General features: G+C 38.0%; 1 protein-coding gene across 2 annotated transcripts in view; it reads left to right on the top strand.

Moving 5' to 3' along the window:
- The first annotated feature begins 4,064 nt into the window (after positions 1-4,064).
- LOC131164672 (partner of Y14 and mago) overlaps positions 4,065-14,896 on the top strand; it is a 36,542-nt gene continuing 25,710 nt past the window's right edge. For both annotated transcript variants that reach the window (XM_058122044.1, XM_058122045.1), the window contains exons 1-2: positions 4,065-4,386; positions 4,544-4,663. In XM_058122044.1, coding sequence (XP_057978027.1) covers positions 4,189-4,386; positions 4,544-4,663 — 318 coding nt within the window. In that variant the 5' untranslated portion in view covers positions 4,065-4,188. The remainder of the gene's footprint in view (positions 4,387-4,543; positions 4,664-14,896) is intronic.

A 14,896-nucleotide genomic window follows, 5' to 3' on the forward strand; every position in this document is an offset into this window, starting at 1 on the left:
CCCTCAGACTCTACTGCCACCCCCTCGATGGATTGCCTATTAGATGACCTGCTCAATGCGGAGGAGGTGGATGCACCCGCTATGCCACCTCGGTCTCGTCCAGAGCCTTCATATGTGTTATCTCCCCATCCACTTTGCATGGATGTAGATGATGCAATTCCTATTGGTAGAGATGCTGGGCTTACAGCACGTCGACGAGACAGGACACCAGACGCAGAGGAGATGCCAGGAGAGGGTCGACGCCGACGGCAGCCACCCCGAAACCAAAGATAACCCCCATGCGGCATGGAGTAGTCCACTCAATTTTGTTTATTTCATTTGTACAACTTATATTTTTTATTTCTTCATTTGTACAACATCTATTTTTTAGTTTTTTCATTTGTACAACATGTATTTTTTTATTTTTTTCATTTGTATAGCATTGTTGTATTATTTATGTATATAATTAGGAATATTTATTCATTTTCCACAGCATGTATATGTGAATGAATGTTGTGTATGACAAGTGTGAATGAAAGTTGTAAATGAATGTTATTTTTATTCCCACCTCCCCGATTAAAAGTTGTGTATGACAGGTGTGAATAAATGAATATTTATTCATTTTTACAGTTATTTGATAAGTTGAATGTTTATGAAAGTTGTGAACATACTGGTATTGTTTGTATACGAAAATTGTTTTCTTTGAACAGGTGCGTGGATGGGATATGGTCATTTTTTAAATGTTTTCTCTACAAAATTTTACAGCTATTTGATACGTTGAATGTGTATGAAAGTTGTGAACATACTGGTATCGTTTGTATATGAAAAATGTTTTTTTTTAACAGGTGTGTGGATGGGATATGGTCATTTTTTAAAAGGAGGCTCTACCGAAATTTTTACAGTTATTTGGTACATTGAATGTGTATGAAAGTTGTGAACATACTCGTATCTTTGTATACGAAAAATGTTTTCTTTGAACAGTTGCGTGGATAGGATATGGTCATTTTTTTAAAGGAGACTCTGCTGAAATTTTTACAGCTATTTGATACGTTGAATCTGTATGAAAGTTGTGAACATACTGGTATCGTTTGTATACGAAATTTTTTTTCTTTGAACAGGTGCGTGGATGGGATATGGTCATTTTTTAAATGTTTTCTTCGTGAAATTTTTACAGTTATTTGATACGTTGAATGTGTATGCAAGTTGTGAACATACTGGTATCATTTGTATGCGATAAATGTTTTCTTTGAACAGACGCGTGTATGGGATATGGTCATTTTTTAAGAGGAGACTTTGCCGAAATTTTTATAATAATGATTCTTTATATAATTGGACGCACAGACCACGCTAAATGATATTATTCATATTATAGAAAGTTGGTTCAACAACAAAGGAAAATTATAATTTAAGTTTTGTAACAACGAATGATAAATTTATAATTTAATTTTTTTACATTACTGATAAATTAATTATATTTTAAGAATTAGTTAACCAGAACATGACCTTGTAAGTTGTAAGGCGCATCTGTATATCAAATTTTGAGCTCCAATACTTACTTGATATTATTCATATTATAGAATATTAGTTCAACAACAAATAAATAACTCAAAGCGCATGGCTGAATGTGGGCAATGGGAGTCACTAGTCAACAATATATTAGTAATACGTTACAAAGATACACTAATAACAAGATTATTTTAAATTAAAACTGTTCAATAATCATCATTTCAGTTGCTACAATTGCTCGAATTTACTTACACATAACGTATGACTGAACAAGATCCTGCAGTCATTTGCAGAAAAACCAACCTCATTTAACAACACATGGTAATGTGTGGGCATTGTGGTCCCTTGCAAATTAAAGCAAGTAGTAAAATAATTACAATTGACATATAGGGTTGAAAGGCATAAATAACTCTAATTATTCCACCTCAATAACATGTGAAAATGTAAGTGAGATTCCGAATCGTTAAATAGTCAGTTTAAGAATTTGTTTATATCTCCCAACCCACAGGACATCATAAGACGGAAGAAGAAAGAAATAGCGGTGTTTTAGCTAGGCACTACTTCACGTTTGAAAACATGGTATATACATCTACAACATTCCTTTTGGACACCCACTAGCTTGGAAGAACTTAGTGTGATGATTACTCTGAGCAATAATTACCACAAATTTGGGACACCACTTCTCATAAAAGGAACTTACATGCCTACACGTATGAAACATTGTTAAAAAAATTTATGATCACAGATCTATTTCAAATTAATTCAAGGAAATAGTGGGGGTGACAAGTGTCAAAAAAGGACTTGGATAAGCACAAACACATCTATAATTTGATCCAGCTCAATGTTCAAAACTTGATTGAATTAGGATTCTCTATAAGGAGATGGAGCTTTGTGTTGTGATGATTTCAACCTTTTCAATTTCACTAACCAAAGAAACTCTTCTAAGAAATGCAAGTGAAGCAGTGGCAGAATTTTTTGAGCCAACATCTTTTAGTTTACTTAAATCCTTACTAAATTCATATCAAGTGAATGGGGAACTTAAGTTCCAAATTTTGGATTGGGTGTTCAATGATGAAATGGATTTAATTTCAACCCATGGGAAGCCAAGTAGTTATGATGGGATGATTTCAATGGATGCAATCTTTTTAGTGGGCTATGAAGCAATGCCTAGGTCAAGAGTATCATTGCTTGGATGTGTTGCTTTTTTTCTGCATCTTCTGAGAAGTTCTTGTGAACTTCAAGAAGATGTAAGACTCAGGATAGTTAGAAAGTTTAAATGACTTTTGAATATTTTGATTGATCAAGAGGTGTATTGCTCATTGCTTGTCTTGCAAATTGCTATATTTCATGACACTGGAAAATCCCAGGAGTTAGCTTGGCAGCCAATGTTTTATTGGTTTTTGCATACTTTGAAAAGCTTCATGATTGTGGTTTCTTCAAGTCTAGCTTGGGGAGAAGTACTATATTTCCTGCTCGATAATGTCTTCCATCCTCACTTCCTTTGCAGGAAATTGCCATGGAACTTTGGTGCTTTATGGCACATTACGCACACACACGTGGTGGATGACGTTGTTGATGAACTTAGCTCATTGTTGAAGTTAGTGACATCTTCTCAATCTGTTCTTATTCCTGGATGTGCTTTTAGAAAGTTGACAAGATCAATCTGTGTGCTTCTTACTTGTAGCACTTAAACTACTTGCGGAGGGATTCCCCCTCACATTGCTTACAGATAATAGAAGAAATAAAGCCATGGAAAAAATTATTATAAATAATTATTACTTCATAGAGGTTACGATGATGAGTCGTGTAGTTCTAGTTTGTTTGGAGTGCCAGTTTTTGCACTGTCTGCTGCCTCCCAGTCTCTGAAAGTAAAAAGATTCCTATATATATTATTTGTGAGCATTATATTGAGTTCTGTGAGTATCAAACTATTTGAATAATTCTAGAAACATATAGTGTCCATTTAGTTTTGGAAAATAGTTTTTATTTTTAGTTAATAAATAAACAACAATAAATAGTTTTCACACTATTTACTTGTGACTGTTATTAGTATACATTCACATGTTTCACATACATTTATATTTTTAATTAAATTCAAAAATTGAATTTATTCTATGTGAAAATTTAAATTATTAATTGATTCTTTGCTCCAAAAATTTAATTTATTATTACTATAATAACTAAATAAAAAAGGAGAACACAAAAAATTGAAACAATTCATGTTACAAATTATAGTTAAAAAGATTTTTGAAAATGATATAATTTGAATTATTAATAAAAAAAAATGAATGCACAATATGTCTCGCTGCTTGGTCCAGCTAAATTTACCTAAGACATAAACTGGCGTTGACGTGTGGTAAATCTCGCTGCTTGGTTCAGTGAGATTTCAACAAATCTCGTTATTTGGTTCAGCGAGATTTGTTGTGCGTCAAAGTTATTTTGCGAATTATTTTCTCAAATAGGATATTATTTAATATACTTAAAAAAAGAAGAAGATTAGTTGGGAAAAAACTCCAATTCAAATAGGATAATTTAAACTAGGAATACTTATTATAAGTCTACACGTGTGAAGGAGAACTAGAATATATACACAAATTCTAAAAGCTTTCAATTCACCATCTACTAAATAATGCTATAACAGTATACCAATCAATTCGAAAATTTAAAACCCTCTCTCTCTCTCTCTCTCTCTGCGCTTCAATCATGGCCAGCAGTGGTGGCGGTGTTGGAGGAGAAGATGAACTGAAGCAGTTAGCTGAACTCAGCAAAACCCTAAAAGAAGGAGAAAGAATTCTTGCGCCCACTCGAAGACCAGACGGTACTATGCGAAAACCCATTCGAATTAGGGCAGGCTACGTCCCTCAAGATGAAGTCGCCATATACCAATCAAAAGGTGCCCTGGTATGTAAGTACTCCCGTATGTATGACTCTCTCTCTTACACACACACACACACACACACACACACACACACGCATACACACGCGCTCATATAGTATATTATGTATATATATACAGTGATCTGCATGTCTTTATGAGCACCTGTCCCTTTTGGTGCAGTGGAGGAGAGAAATGGCGTCTTTGCAGCAGTGTCCGCCTGGGTATGACCCCGTGTTGGATGCCAAGCCTAAGACCAAGTCTGTGAAGAGGAATGAGAGAAAGAAGGAGAAGAGACTACAGGTAAATTTTGTGAATTTGCTGGGGTCTTACTTAGTTCTTGTCTCTGACAGTTTTTTTTCGCCCTTTGGGGGTTAAATGGAGTTGTGTTTATTTAAGTTGATGCATGCTTATGAGTTCATTAATTTTGGTGTGCGATAATTAGCATTGCACTGAGTGAAGACTACAAAGGAACACTTTTTTTAATCGCTTTGTCATCATTCTAATTTAATTGGGTTTCTAACTTTCAATATACACTTGCCAGTCTGGTGTTGTATGGGGGACTCACTATGGCAAACAGGTGACAATGTCATAGGCCCCTTTTCTTCTCTTCTTCCATTGCATGATTCCTGCATGAGAGTAACAACATTCTCTTTGATACATCATGATTTTCTGCAATTGATGGAAAGTCAAAACTCTTTTTCCCCTAGAAGCAAGGGAATAACGGAACGTTTTGGGAGTAAAACCCCTGTAACTTTGGGGGCTTATTCTTATGCAATGCACTTTTATTAGGATTATTTACTTTCTTAGAAGTAAGGCTGTAGAAATTTTATAAGGTGCTTGAGAGAGAAATAAATACAAAAAAAAAAAGGAATCTTTGGAGCAATTAGATAGCCAAGAATTAACTTTGACACTGTTTGATTCTCCATTTTCTCGGTTTTTGCAAGAATGTTGGGGACCAAATGTATAACAGGTTGTTTGGCTATATGATGCCATTTAGCACCCTGTTTACACTGCATTTGCAGTTTTTCGAAGGCTATACAAAGAGCAAGTTGTTTGGATTTATTTTAATGAAAACAGTTGGCCCATGTTGTGTTGCTTCCCAACATTCAAACACATAATGTGGGGAAGATGAGTTGTTGGTTCAAATTTGAGTCAGGATTCTAGTGATCATTTCAATGAAAGTTTTGTTAGGACTTAGGACCTTAACACCCGTAAAATCATTTCTATATGCCACAAATAGCTTTCAGCAGTGGCAGCAATAGGGCTGCAGAGGAACCAAGCCGCTCATGAGCGGCTTGGGAGCTTGGCTTGGTAAGAGCTTGTTCGGGCTTGTTTATTACTCAAATGAACGATTCCCTAAACGAGCTGAGCCTAAACACTTGTGGGTTCGATTTGTTTCAGCTCGTAAGTAGTTCGATTAGAGGCTCGGTAATAAGCTCGATTTCAAATTTAATACTTAGTTATCTTTATTTATTTATTTATAAATTAACTAGTGCTTGACACACTAATCAGCCATTTTATTAACTTAACATAATTATTAGCTTTATTAAAAAATGAATAACATAAATGGGAAAGAGGACTTATATAGAAGAGGGGAGACTCTAGGAAGACTCATCTTCCGTTATAAATAAGAGTTGAAGTGGGGGAAAAAGGAAGGGAAATGGTAGTTAGTGGGGTGGGGGAAAAAGGAAGGTTCTTGTACAAATTACTCCAAATAAAAATTGATTTGGGTATATCTAACAATCCCATGGTTCTTCCTGGGTACAGATCCTCTATACTCTCTCTCTCTCTCTCTCATTGATTTTTGCCTTAATTTACTTCCTTCTTTGTTGTGATTTGTTTTTCGAAAGTCAACCATGAGGTGGTGGAGGTGGGATCAGATGTGACCAAGTATAGAGCAGGAGACTCCATCAGAGTTGGAGTTGTTGTTGGATGCTGTAGAAATTGCTGGCCCTACAAATCCGACAACTAGAAGTATTGCAACAACAAGTTTTGGTATTGCAACTCAAGGTGGCTTTGTTGGCGCCATGGTCGTCCCACAACAACAACAGCAGTGACAGCAACATAGTCCTCAAAGTCAAACTATATGGGTTGGGCAAATACCTTTACCATGACTTAGGAAGCCGAAGTGCACTAAGTGGGTCCCCAACCCTTGGCAATCTTGTAGCTTCTCTTCAATCATTTCTCTATTCTTCATGTTAGGCTTACCTTCTACAAGGACCATCCTCATGCCTTATTTTCTTTGTGAGTTTGCAAAGATTTTGTCCTTTGTTTTTTTCTTTGATGCTTTTGTTAACTAGATCGCTTTTTTGTTTGTATGGTACTTTGATTAACCCAATATTTTCTTGATATGAAGCCAAACAATTATTTGGGGGTGAGGAATAGAATATAGTAGATTTTTGTTTAATATTGTGTATGGATGATGTTGGTTTGAAACCGAACACACATAATTTCTAGCTTCATGTTTTAGAATTTTAATGTTGAACCTATTCACCTATGAATTGTTATTGAGTGAAACTTTGGGAGGTGATTTGCAATCGAAAAGGTGATAAAGCTCCAATGTTGGATTGCTTAACTAAGGCGTTTGTCAAAAATGTTGTCACGCGGATTCAGTTCAAAGTGATTCTTTTTGAGTTTTTTTTTTTTTTTTGAGTGAAGTTTGAATGCTGCTTTTATTTCTTTGATTTTTAAGGGATCTAGCGCTAAACCCTAGGAAGAAGAAAGGGTATACCATGATGAAAACAATTCTCTTAGAGAAAGACACTACTCACTTCAAATTGACAATTCAATTATTTGCTTGGGGCTCCAATGGTGATTTTCTTAATCCTTTTATAAAAGGCACTGATTACACTAGTTTAGGGAATTATTTTGAAACTATGTCTTAAAAATGTGAAAGAAATTCAAAAAATCCCTAACTTAGCTCCCAAGTAAGTAGAATTCCTAATTAAGATCTTTATCCATAACTTTGAAATGAGCTACAAAGGCTTTTAAAAGAGGAGAATGGTTGGACGAGAAGAATATATTTAATTAATCAAGTGGATTAGGGAAGAGGATTTTAATTGTAGGGTTTTTCATAAAATTGTGAGTGGTAAAAGGTAGAATAATTTGATTAGAGAGCTAGCTTGGGAATAAGGTAGAGGGGTTGCTAGGATTGGTCAGATTTCAAGGTCTAGTCGTTGGAGAGTTCTTACGAAGAGGTGTAGAGATCTATTTTTAGACCAAGTTGGGGTAGATTATTGTTACACCCCACAAATGTGGGAGTATCGTATCTAATTATATAGGGAGTGTCGTATCTAATTACCCAACTATGATACCAAACCTCCTTTTAAATTAGTTGGTTAGGGTTCTTAAGTGATGACATGAAAACAAATCCTCACTTGGTACTTAATTGGGACATTAAAGATGATTTACTCACCTTTCTAAGCTTGTGCCCAAAAAAAAAATTGAATCATTCCTTTTTGCATAGGATCGAAGCAAAATGATGCAAAATTTTTAACAAGAGCTCAAGAAGTTTAAATAAATTTTTGGATGGTTTAGAATCTAAATCAATGCCTCATGTTAAGAAGTATAAAGTTTAAAGACACTTTAAGCATAAAACTTGAGGCCAAGGATAAAGGGAGGCATTTGGTAGGATTAAACATTAATAGCTGAATGTGAAATGTAGTTTAAAATTTGGGAATTGTTTTCTAAGCATAGTTGTCTTTGAATCTAAATGGTAATTGTTTTTTTGAACATGGTTTTAACATAGCATTTGAGAGATGAAGAGAAGTGTGTCTTGGTGTACTTTGGGGTGAAAACACTCGAAATAACCTCTAAAGGGATTTAGTAATGAGAAGATCTCTTAACTAAGCCCTTGTTTGAAACGCCTTAAAAAATAAGTACTTTTCCAAAAAAAAGTACTTTTTATAAATACTTCTGTCAATAAGTAATGCTTGGTTTACACCATGCTTAATTTAAAAACTACTTTTCCAAACTACTTTTTTTTTTTTTAAGGAAAATAAGTATTTGCTAAAAAACTATTTTCCTGAAAAAGTACCTATTTGGAAGTACCTATAAAAAGTTATCCCAAACTACTTTAAGATAAGTACTTTTTATAGAATAGTACTTTTTTGTAAGTGATTCCAAACGATCCCAAGAGGTTTACGAAACAAGATTGGTTCATTGAAATTTAGGTTATTATGAGCTCGACCTTTGTCAATTGGTAGTTAAGTGCAAACAAATGGGGCCTACGACGACCGAAACATTGATCCCAACTTATATTAAGCTTTCCCTTGTGCTCAAATATAGTTTGGAGAATACTTTTAAATGAAGATATGAAAAGAATGATTCCAATAACTCATTTAAAAGGCAAAGGTTTAATTCTAGGCATTTTAACCCTAATGAGAGTAGGTGTAAGCCTTTAACAAAACTTAATTTTATACAAAAGTAAATATAAATAAATTACTTATAATGAAAAATAAAAATGGAAAAAGAACCTGACAAACAAATTTTTTTTTGTTTTTCTAAAATCAAGTATGGCATGTAAACTACTTCTCTGTCAGTTTAAAGATACAATGTTAAATTCACTTAGTAAACCATGCTAAGCAATAATCATAACATTACAAGTCCAAATTGTGCCCATGATCCAAGATGTAACTCTCAATTGTTTTGGAAAGGTTTAGGTTCAAGAGTTTAGAGATCCACTCATATTAGAACATTCCTTAGTCTTTTCAAATGGGCATCTAACTAAATTTTTGCTGGCCTTAATTTGCTAACCATATCTAACTTAAAATTGACCAACTCATTATATGTAAGCCTCAACCTAAAAGTGCAAATGTGCACATTTTGCACAAATGTGTAAGCTTTTTTGATGTCTTATGTCTTCAACTTTCATGATTTTGGTATTCTAGACTAGGTCTTAGAGTATTTTAGGCACTCCTTGACTTGAGCTTAGCCTTAAATGGAGCCTCAATTACACCTTCAAAACATTGATTTTAATGCCACAGTAAACTCATCCATTACATTCACATTCACCATTCATTTGCACATCTAGATCACTCTTTCCTATTGTGACTTGTAGTTTGGACCATTTTTGCCCCTTTAGACCTAGATCCCATGGACTTGGACCTCTCGCTACTCTCAACAGTTGCCACATGTCTAAACCACTATTGCACAATGCACGATGGGTTCTTGTTTGTTCTAAACTGTATTTTGATCATTCCATCTTATGGGAAAAAAAAAAACCAAAAATTGAGCTACCTTTTTTATTCAAAGGGTGAAAATGAAGTCACTTCAACATCTTACATGCCTTCTTTAGTAGTGTTCCTCACTTCAATTAACTAAAGCAAATTTCTTCACCCCTAGTCCGTGAATAAAATCAACATCACCACTTAAGGCAAACACGTTAACAACATAGTTCAATCAAACATCCTTAATTCAATCAAAGCATGTAGCATAAATATATCAAGTAGGTTTTAGATTCATCTTTCCTCGCTTGCACCTTTAAATTCCATCACGTCACTAGCCGAGTTTGTTCATGGCATTATGCTTGCCTATTATTGCTTGTCTCATGCATTTGGGATGGGTATCTATCATATAAATACTAGTGTAGATTTATTTTCTAGTAGTAGTTTCTCTGTATGCCAAATAAGGTAGTATGACTCCTCGGTCACTTTGATGTTTCCTAGTGCCAGGATGAGAATTGCATATAAAGCTCTTTAGGGGAGGGTGAGTGTTCATCAATCTTGTAACACTCACTAGCTATTGTCAACGTGTTTAGCCTACTTGTCTCTCTCGCTAAACACACAATGTTAACAGAGGTGTTGTTAATGAATTACATTGCTTCAGTGTTTATTGCTTGCTTGTCATTGCTTTCATAATTGCTTACTGCTTTTGCTGATATTTGATTGAATGATAATGAAAGTGTTTCGTGGATGAATTGTGGTAAACGTCAGGTTGGCTAGTTAAGCAAGAGTGCTTTAGCTAGCGCTGCACGGTCCTTTCACAAAGGTGTGAAGTAGTCGGCCCTTGACACTTGGTATCAGAGCTCGGTTAGTTGCTACGTGAATTCAGTTGCCTAGCGCTGCACGGTCCTTTCACAAAGGTGTGAAGTAGTCGGCCCGCGACACTTGGTATCACAGCTCGGTTAGTTGCTACGTGAATTCAGTTGCCTTTGTTGTGGGATTTGGAAAGCTTTGGTAAATGACCATGACACCAACCAATGCTGAGAGAATCAGTGTGTTGGAAGCACAGGTTGAGACGACATCCAACAGTGTGGCCAGAGAGATGGCCCAACTAAGGGAACTTGTTGATGAAGTGATGGAATCACAAAAGCATCAAGCAAGTTTGATAGGTGAAATGTCAAAGGACTTTCACTATACTGTGGAAACTTTGCAATCTCGGATAGCTGATCTGGATGCAAAGATGAATCTAATGGTTCTTGCTTTGGGAAACTGACGCTCTGGGGTTTAGCAAGACCAAGGTACTAGAACCCAAGACGTATGGGGGTGCCCGTGATGCTAAGGAGTTGGAGAACTTCTTGTTTGATATGGAACAATACTTTTGCGCTATGAGGATGACCTTAGTATAGGTGAAAGTGGATACTGTGACCATATGCTTGGTTGGTGACGCCAAATTGTGGTGGCATACCAAGTACAATGAAATTGAAAATGGACGCTGTGTAGTGGATAGTTGGGTAGACTTGAAGAGAGAGCTCAAGGCCCAATTCTTTCCTAAGAATGTTGAGTATAATGCTAGGAAAAAGTTAAGAGACCTTAAGCATAATGGGTCAATTAGGGAATACGTGAAGCAATTTTCTGCTTTGTTGTTGGATATCAGGGACATCTCGGAAAAGGATAAGCTATTCTATTTTCTTGAGGGGTTAAAACAGTGGGTAAGAACACAACTTCATAGCCAAAGAGTTCAAGACTTGTCTACCGCACAAGCTACCGCAGAATGCTTAATAGACTAGGCTGGTGATAACATCGCTTTGTCCAAAGAGTTTGGCGGAGGGGGAAACAGTGGAAAGTCTTTCAAGAAGGGCAAACCCAAAAGTGGGGGATTCGACTATAAGGCATCAACTTCAAAGGAAGTTTCATCGTCTTAAGGGTTCAACACACCCAATGGAAAGAGTAAAATTTCGTGTTACTTGTGTCGAGGCCCTCGTAGAGTTTTTGAGTGCCCTCACAAAGCAACACTTAATGCCTTATAAGCTTCCATTGTGGAGCAGGTAGTGGAAAGTGATGGGGAAGAGGAGGATACCCCGAAGATGGGTGCAATGCGGCGAGTGAACGCATTGGAAAAGCAGGCGAAAGCACCAAAATTTACATATGAAAAAGGATTGATGTTTGTGGACTTGAGGATCAATGGAAGAGTACCCGCGTTATGGTGGACACCGGTGCTACTCATAATTTTTTTTTTTGCAGCCAGAAGCATGGAGATTCAACTTATCCTTGGAGAAGGATGCCAGACGCATGAAAGCAGTGAATTCTGTAGCCCAACGTACTTTGGGAGTAGCCAAGCAAATGATTGTGAAGCTTGGACAGTGGGAAGGTCATGCAAATTTTACAACGGTGTCATTGGATGACTTTCTAGTCATTTTGGGAATGGAACTCCTAAGGGGGACGAAGGCAGTGTTGATGCCTTCTGCTGGTTCCTTGTGTCTGATGAGAGATCACTCTTGCATGGTGCAAGCCGTTGCAATGAAAGGAGACGATGGGAAGTTCCTTTCAGCCATGCAACTCAAGAAGGGATTGAGAAAGGGTGAGTAGACATATCTGGCCACGGTGGTGGTAAATGAAAAAGTAGGCCAAGAGCTGGTGCCTATGACCATCCAAGCGATGTCAGATGAGTATAAGGAGGTGATGCCAGATAAGTTGCCTCACAACTTGCCTCCACGACAGGGTGTGGAGCATGAGATCGAGTTGTTGCCTGGAGTGAAACCACCTACTAAGGGGTCATATTGGATGGCGCCTTCAGAGCTAGCAGAGTGGGCGAAACAACTTGATGAGTTGTTGGAAGTAGGATATGTTTGCCCTTCCAAAGCACCTTTCATAACGCCGGTGTTGTTTCAGAAGAGACATGATGGGAGCATGCGGATGTGTGTAGACTGCCACATGCTCAACAAGGTGACAATGCGCAACAAGTTTTCTATTCTATTGATTGCTGATTTGTTGGATCAGTTGAGTCATGCTAAGTACTTCACTAAACGTGCCTTGAGGTCAGGTTACTATCAAGTAAGGATTGTTGATGGGGATGAGCCGAAGACTACTTGTCTGATGCGGTATGGGGCATATGAATTCTTGGTGATGCCATTCGGGTTGACGAATGCGCTTGCAAAATTCTCTACCTTGATGTACCAAGTATTTCATGAGTACCTCGACAAGTTTGTCGTGGTGTACCTAGATGATATTGTTGTCTACAGTTCCACTCTGGAGGAACATGAAGAGTATCTACGGAAGGTGTTCGAAAGGCTAAGGGGGAATAGTCTGTATGTGAACAAAGAGAAGTGCTCTTTCGCTTAGTGGAGCATCAAATTCCTTGTTCATGTGATTGAGCAAGGTCATATCAAGATGGATATGGAAAAGGTAAGGGCGATTCAAGAATGGAAGATCCCAACGACAATGAAGGAGCTGCATTTCTTTTTTGGCCTTGCCAACTATTATAGGAAGTTTGTAGAGGGGTATTCGCAGAGAACGACTCATATGACATAACTACTGAAGAAGGGTCATGGGTGGAATTGGACTGAGAAGTGTCAAGGAGCCTTTGATGACTTGAAGGATGCCATGATGAGAGATCCGGTACTTGCTCTTCCGGATGTCATGAAACCCTTCGAGGTACAAACATATGCATCAGACTTCGCCCTTGGAGGAGTCTTGTTATAGGAGGAACGTCCTGTTGCGTACGAGGGCCGTAAGCTTAGTGAAGGAGAGCGGAAGTACTCGACTCAAGAGAAGGAGATGTTAGCGGTGATACATTGTCTCTATGTGTGGAGGCGTTACTTACTTGGGTCAAGGTTTGTGGTGAAAATAGGTAACTCGGGAGTTAGCCATTTCTTCACACAGTCAAAGTTGACACCCAAGCAGGGCCGATGGGAGGAATCATTGGCAGAATTTGATTTCTCCTTTAAGCACAAGGCAGGGCGCTTGAACCAAGTTGCAAATGCACTAAGTAGGAAGGCTGAGCTGGCAGCCTTGCAAATGGTAGCACACTTGATTGTGAGTACTGTTACCACGATAATGCGGGAGCGCATCAAAGAGAATTTAGCCAAGGATCCAGTTGCCACGTGCTGGTGATTTGAGGAAGTGACTGTTGAGAGAGTGTCATAATACCATCTGGGCTAGACATCCAGGATGGCAGTGCACTTTGGATTTACTGAAGCAAAGGTATTATTGGCCGTACATGCATGATGATGTGGTTGATTATACCCGAACTTGTCTTACTTGCCAACAAGACAAGGTAGAGCGGAAGAAGATTGCAGGGCTGCTGGAGCCCCTAACAGTACCATCCAAACCGTGGGAAAGCGTCTCACTAGACTCCATCTCCAACTTGCCCAGAGTGGGAGATGCGAGGTCTATACTTGTGGTTATAGACAGGTTTTTGAAGTATAGTATGTTCATACCCGCACCAAAGTACTGTTCGGCAGGGGAGACGGCACAATTTTTCTTCACGAATATTATGAAATATTAGGGTTTTCCCCAAGACATTGTTAGTGACTGAGACTCAAGATTCACCGGCAACTTCTAGATAAAACTTTTCAGAATCCTCGGTTCACAACTTGAAATCTCTTTGAGTTACCATCCACCGACAGATGGACAGACAGAGAGATTCAATGGGCTACTGGAAGAGTACTTGCGCCATTTCGTCAACACCAACCAGAAACATTGGGTGTAGCTAGATGATGTGGCTCAGTTTTGTTTCAATGCCCAAAGGAGCTCAACAACCAACAAGAGCCTTTTTGAGCTTGTTACAGGCCAACAACTGTTGTTACCTCACACAGTGGACGAGCCGTACAGGGGAAAGAGTCCCAAGCGTACATCGTTACCATAGAATGGAGACAAAATGCAGAGATTGCCCGAGTCTATGTGGAGAAAGCTTCTAAGCGGATGAAGAAGTGGGCAGATCAGGGGAGAAGACTGCAGTGCTTCAATGTAGGTGACATGGTGCTTGTTAAGCTCAATCTTGAACAAATCAAGTCACTATGAGGACGAGATAGGAGACTACTTCTCAAATATGAAGGACCAGTCCACATCTTGGCCAAAATCTGGAAGGCCTCTTACAGGATCGACCCTCCGACTTGGAAGAAAGTGCATCTTGTGTTTCACGTCAGCTGCCTCAAGCCGTTCAATGCCGACACTGACGATCCGAGCAGAAGTCAGTCAAACAGAGCAGAGTTGACGACAGTGCAACCTAACAGATGTGAAGTCGAAGATATTCTTGCAGACAGAGAGTTCATATCCTCAAGGAAGAAGCGGTAGGAGTTCTTAGTGAAGTGGAAAGGCCTTGGTGATGAAGAATTCAATTGGATTTTTGCGGAAGATTTGCAACCGTTTGTGG

This window comes from Malania oleifera, chromosome 9 (assembly GCF_029873635.1).
Source record: "Malania oleifera isolate guangnan ecotype guangnan chromosome 9, ASM2987363v1, whole genome shotgun sequence".
Classification (NCBI taxonomy): domain Eukaryota; kingdom Viridiplantae; phylum Streptophyta; class Magnoliopsida; order Santalales; family Ximeniaceae; genus Malania; species Malania oleifera.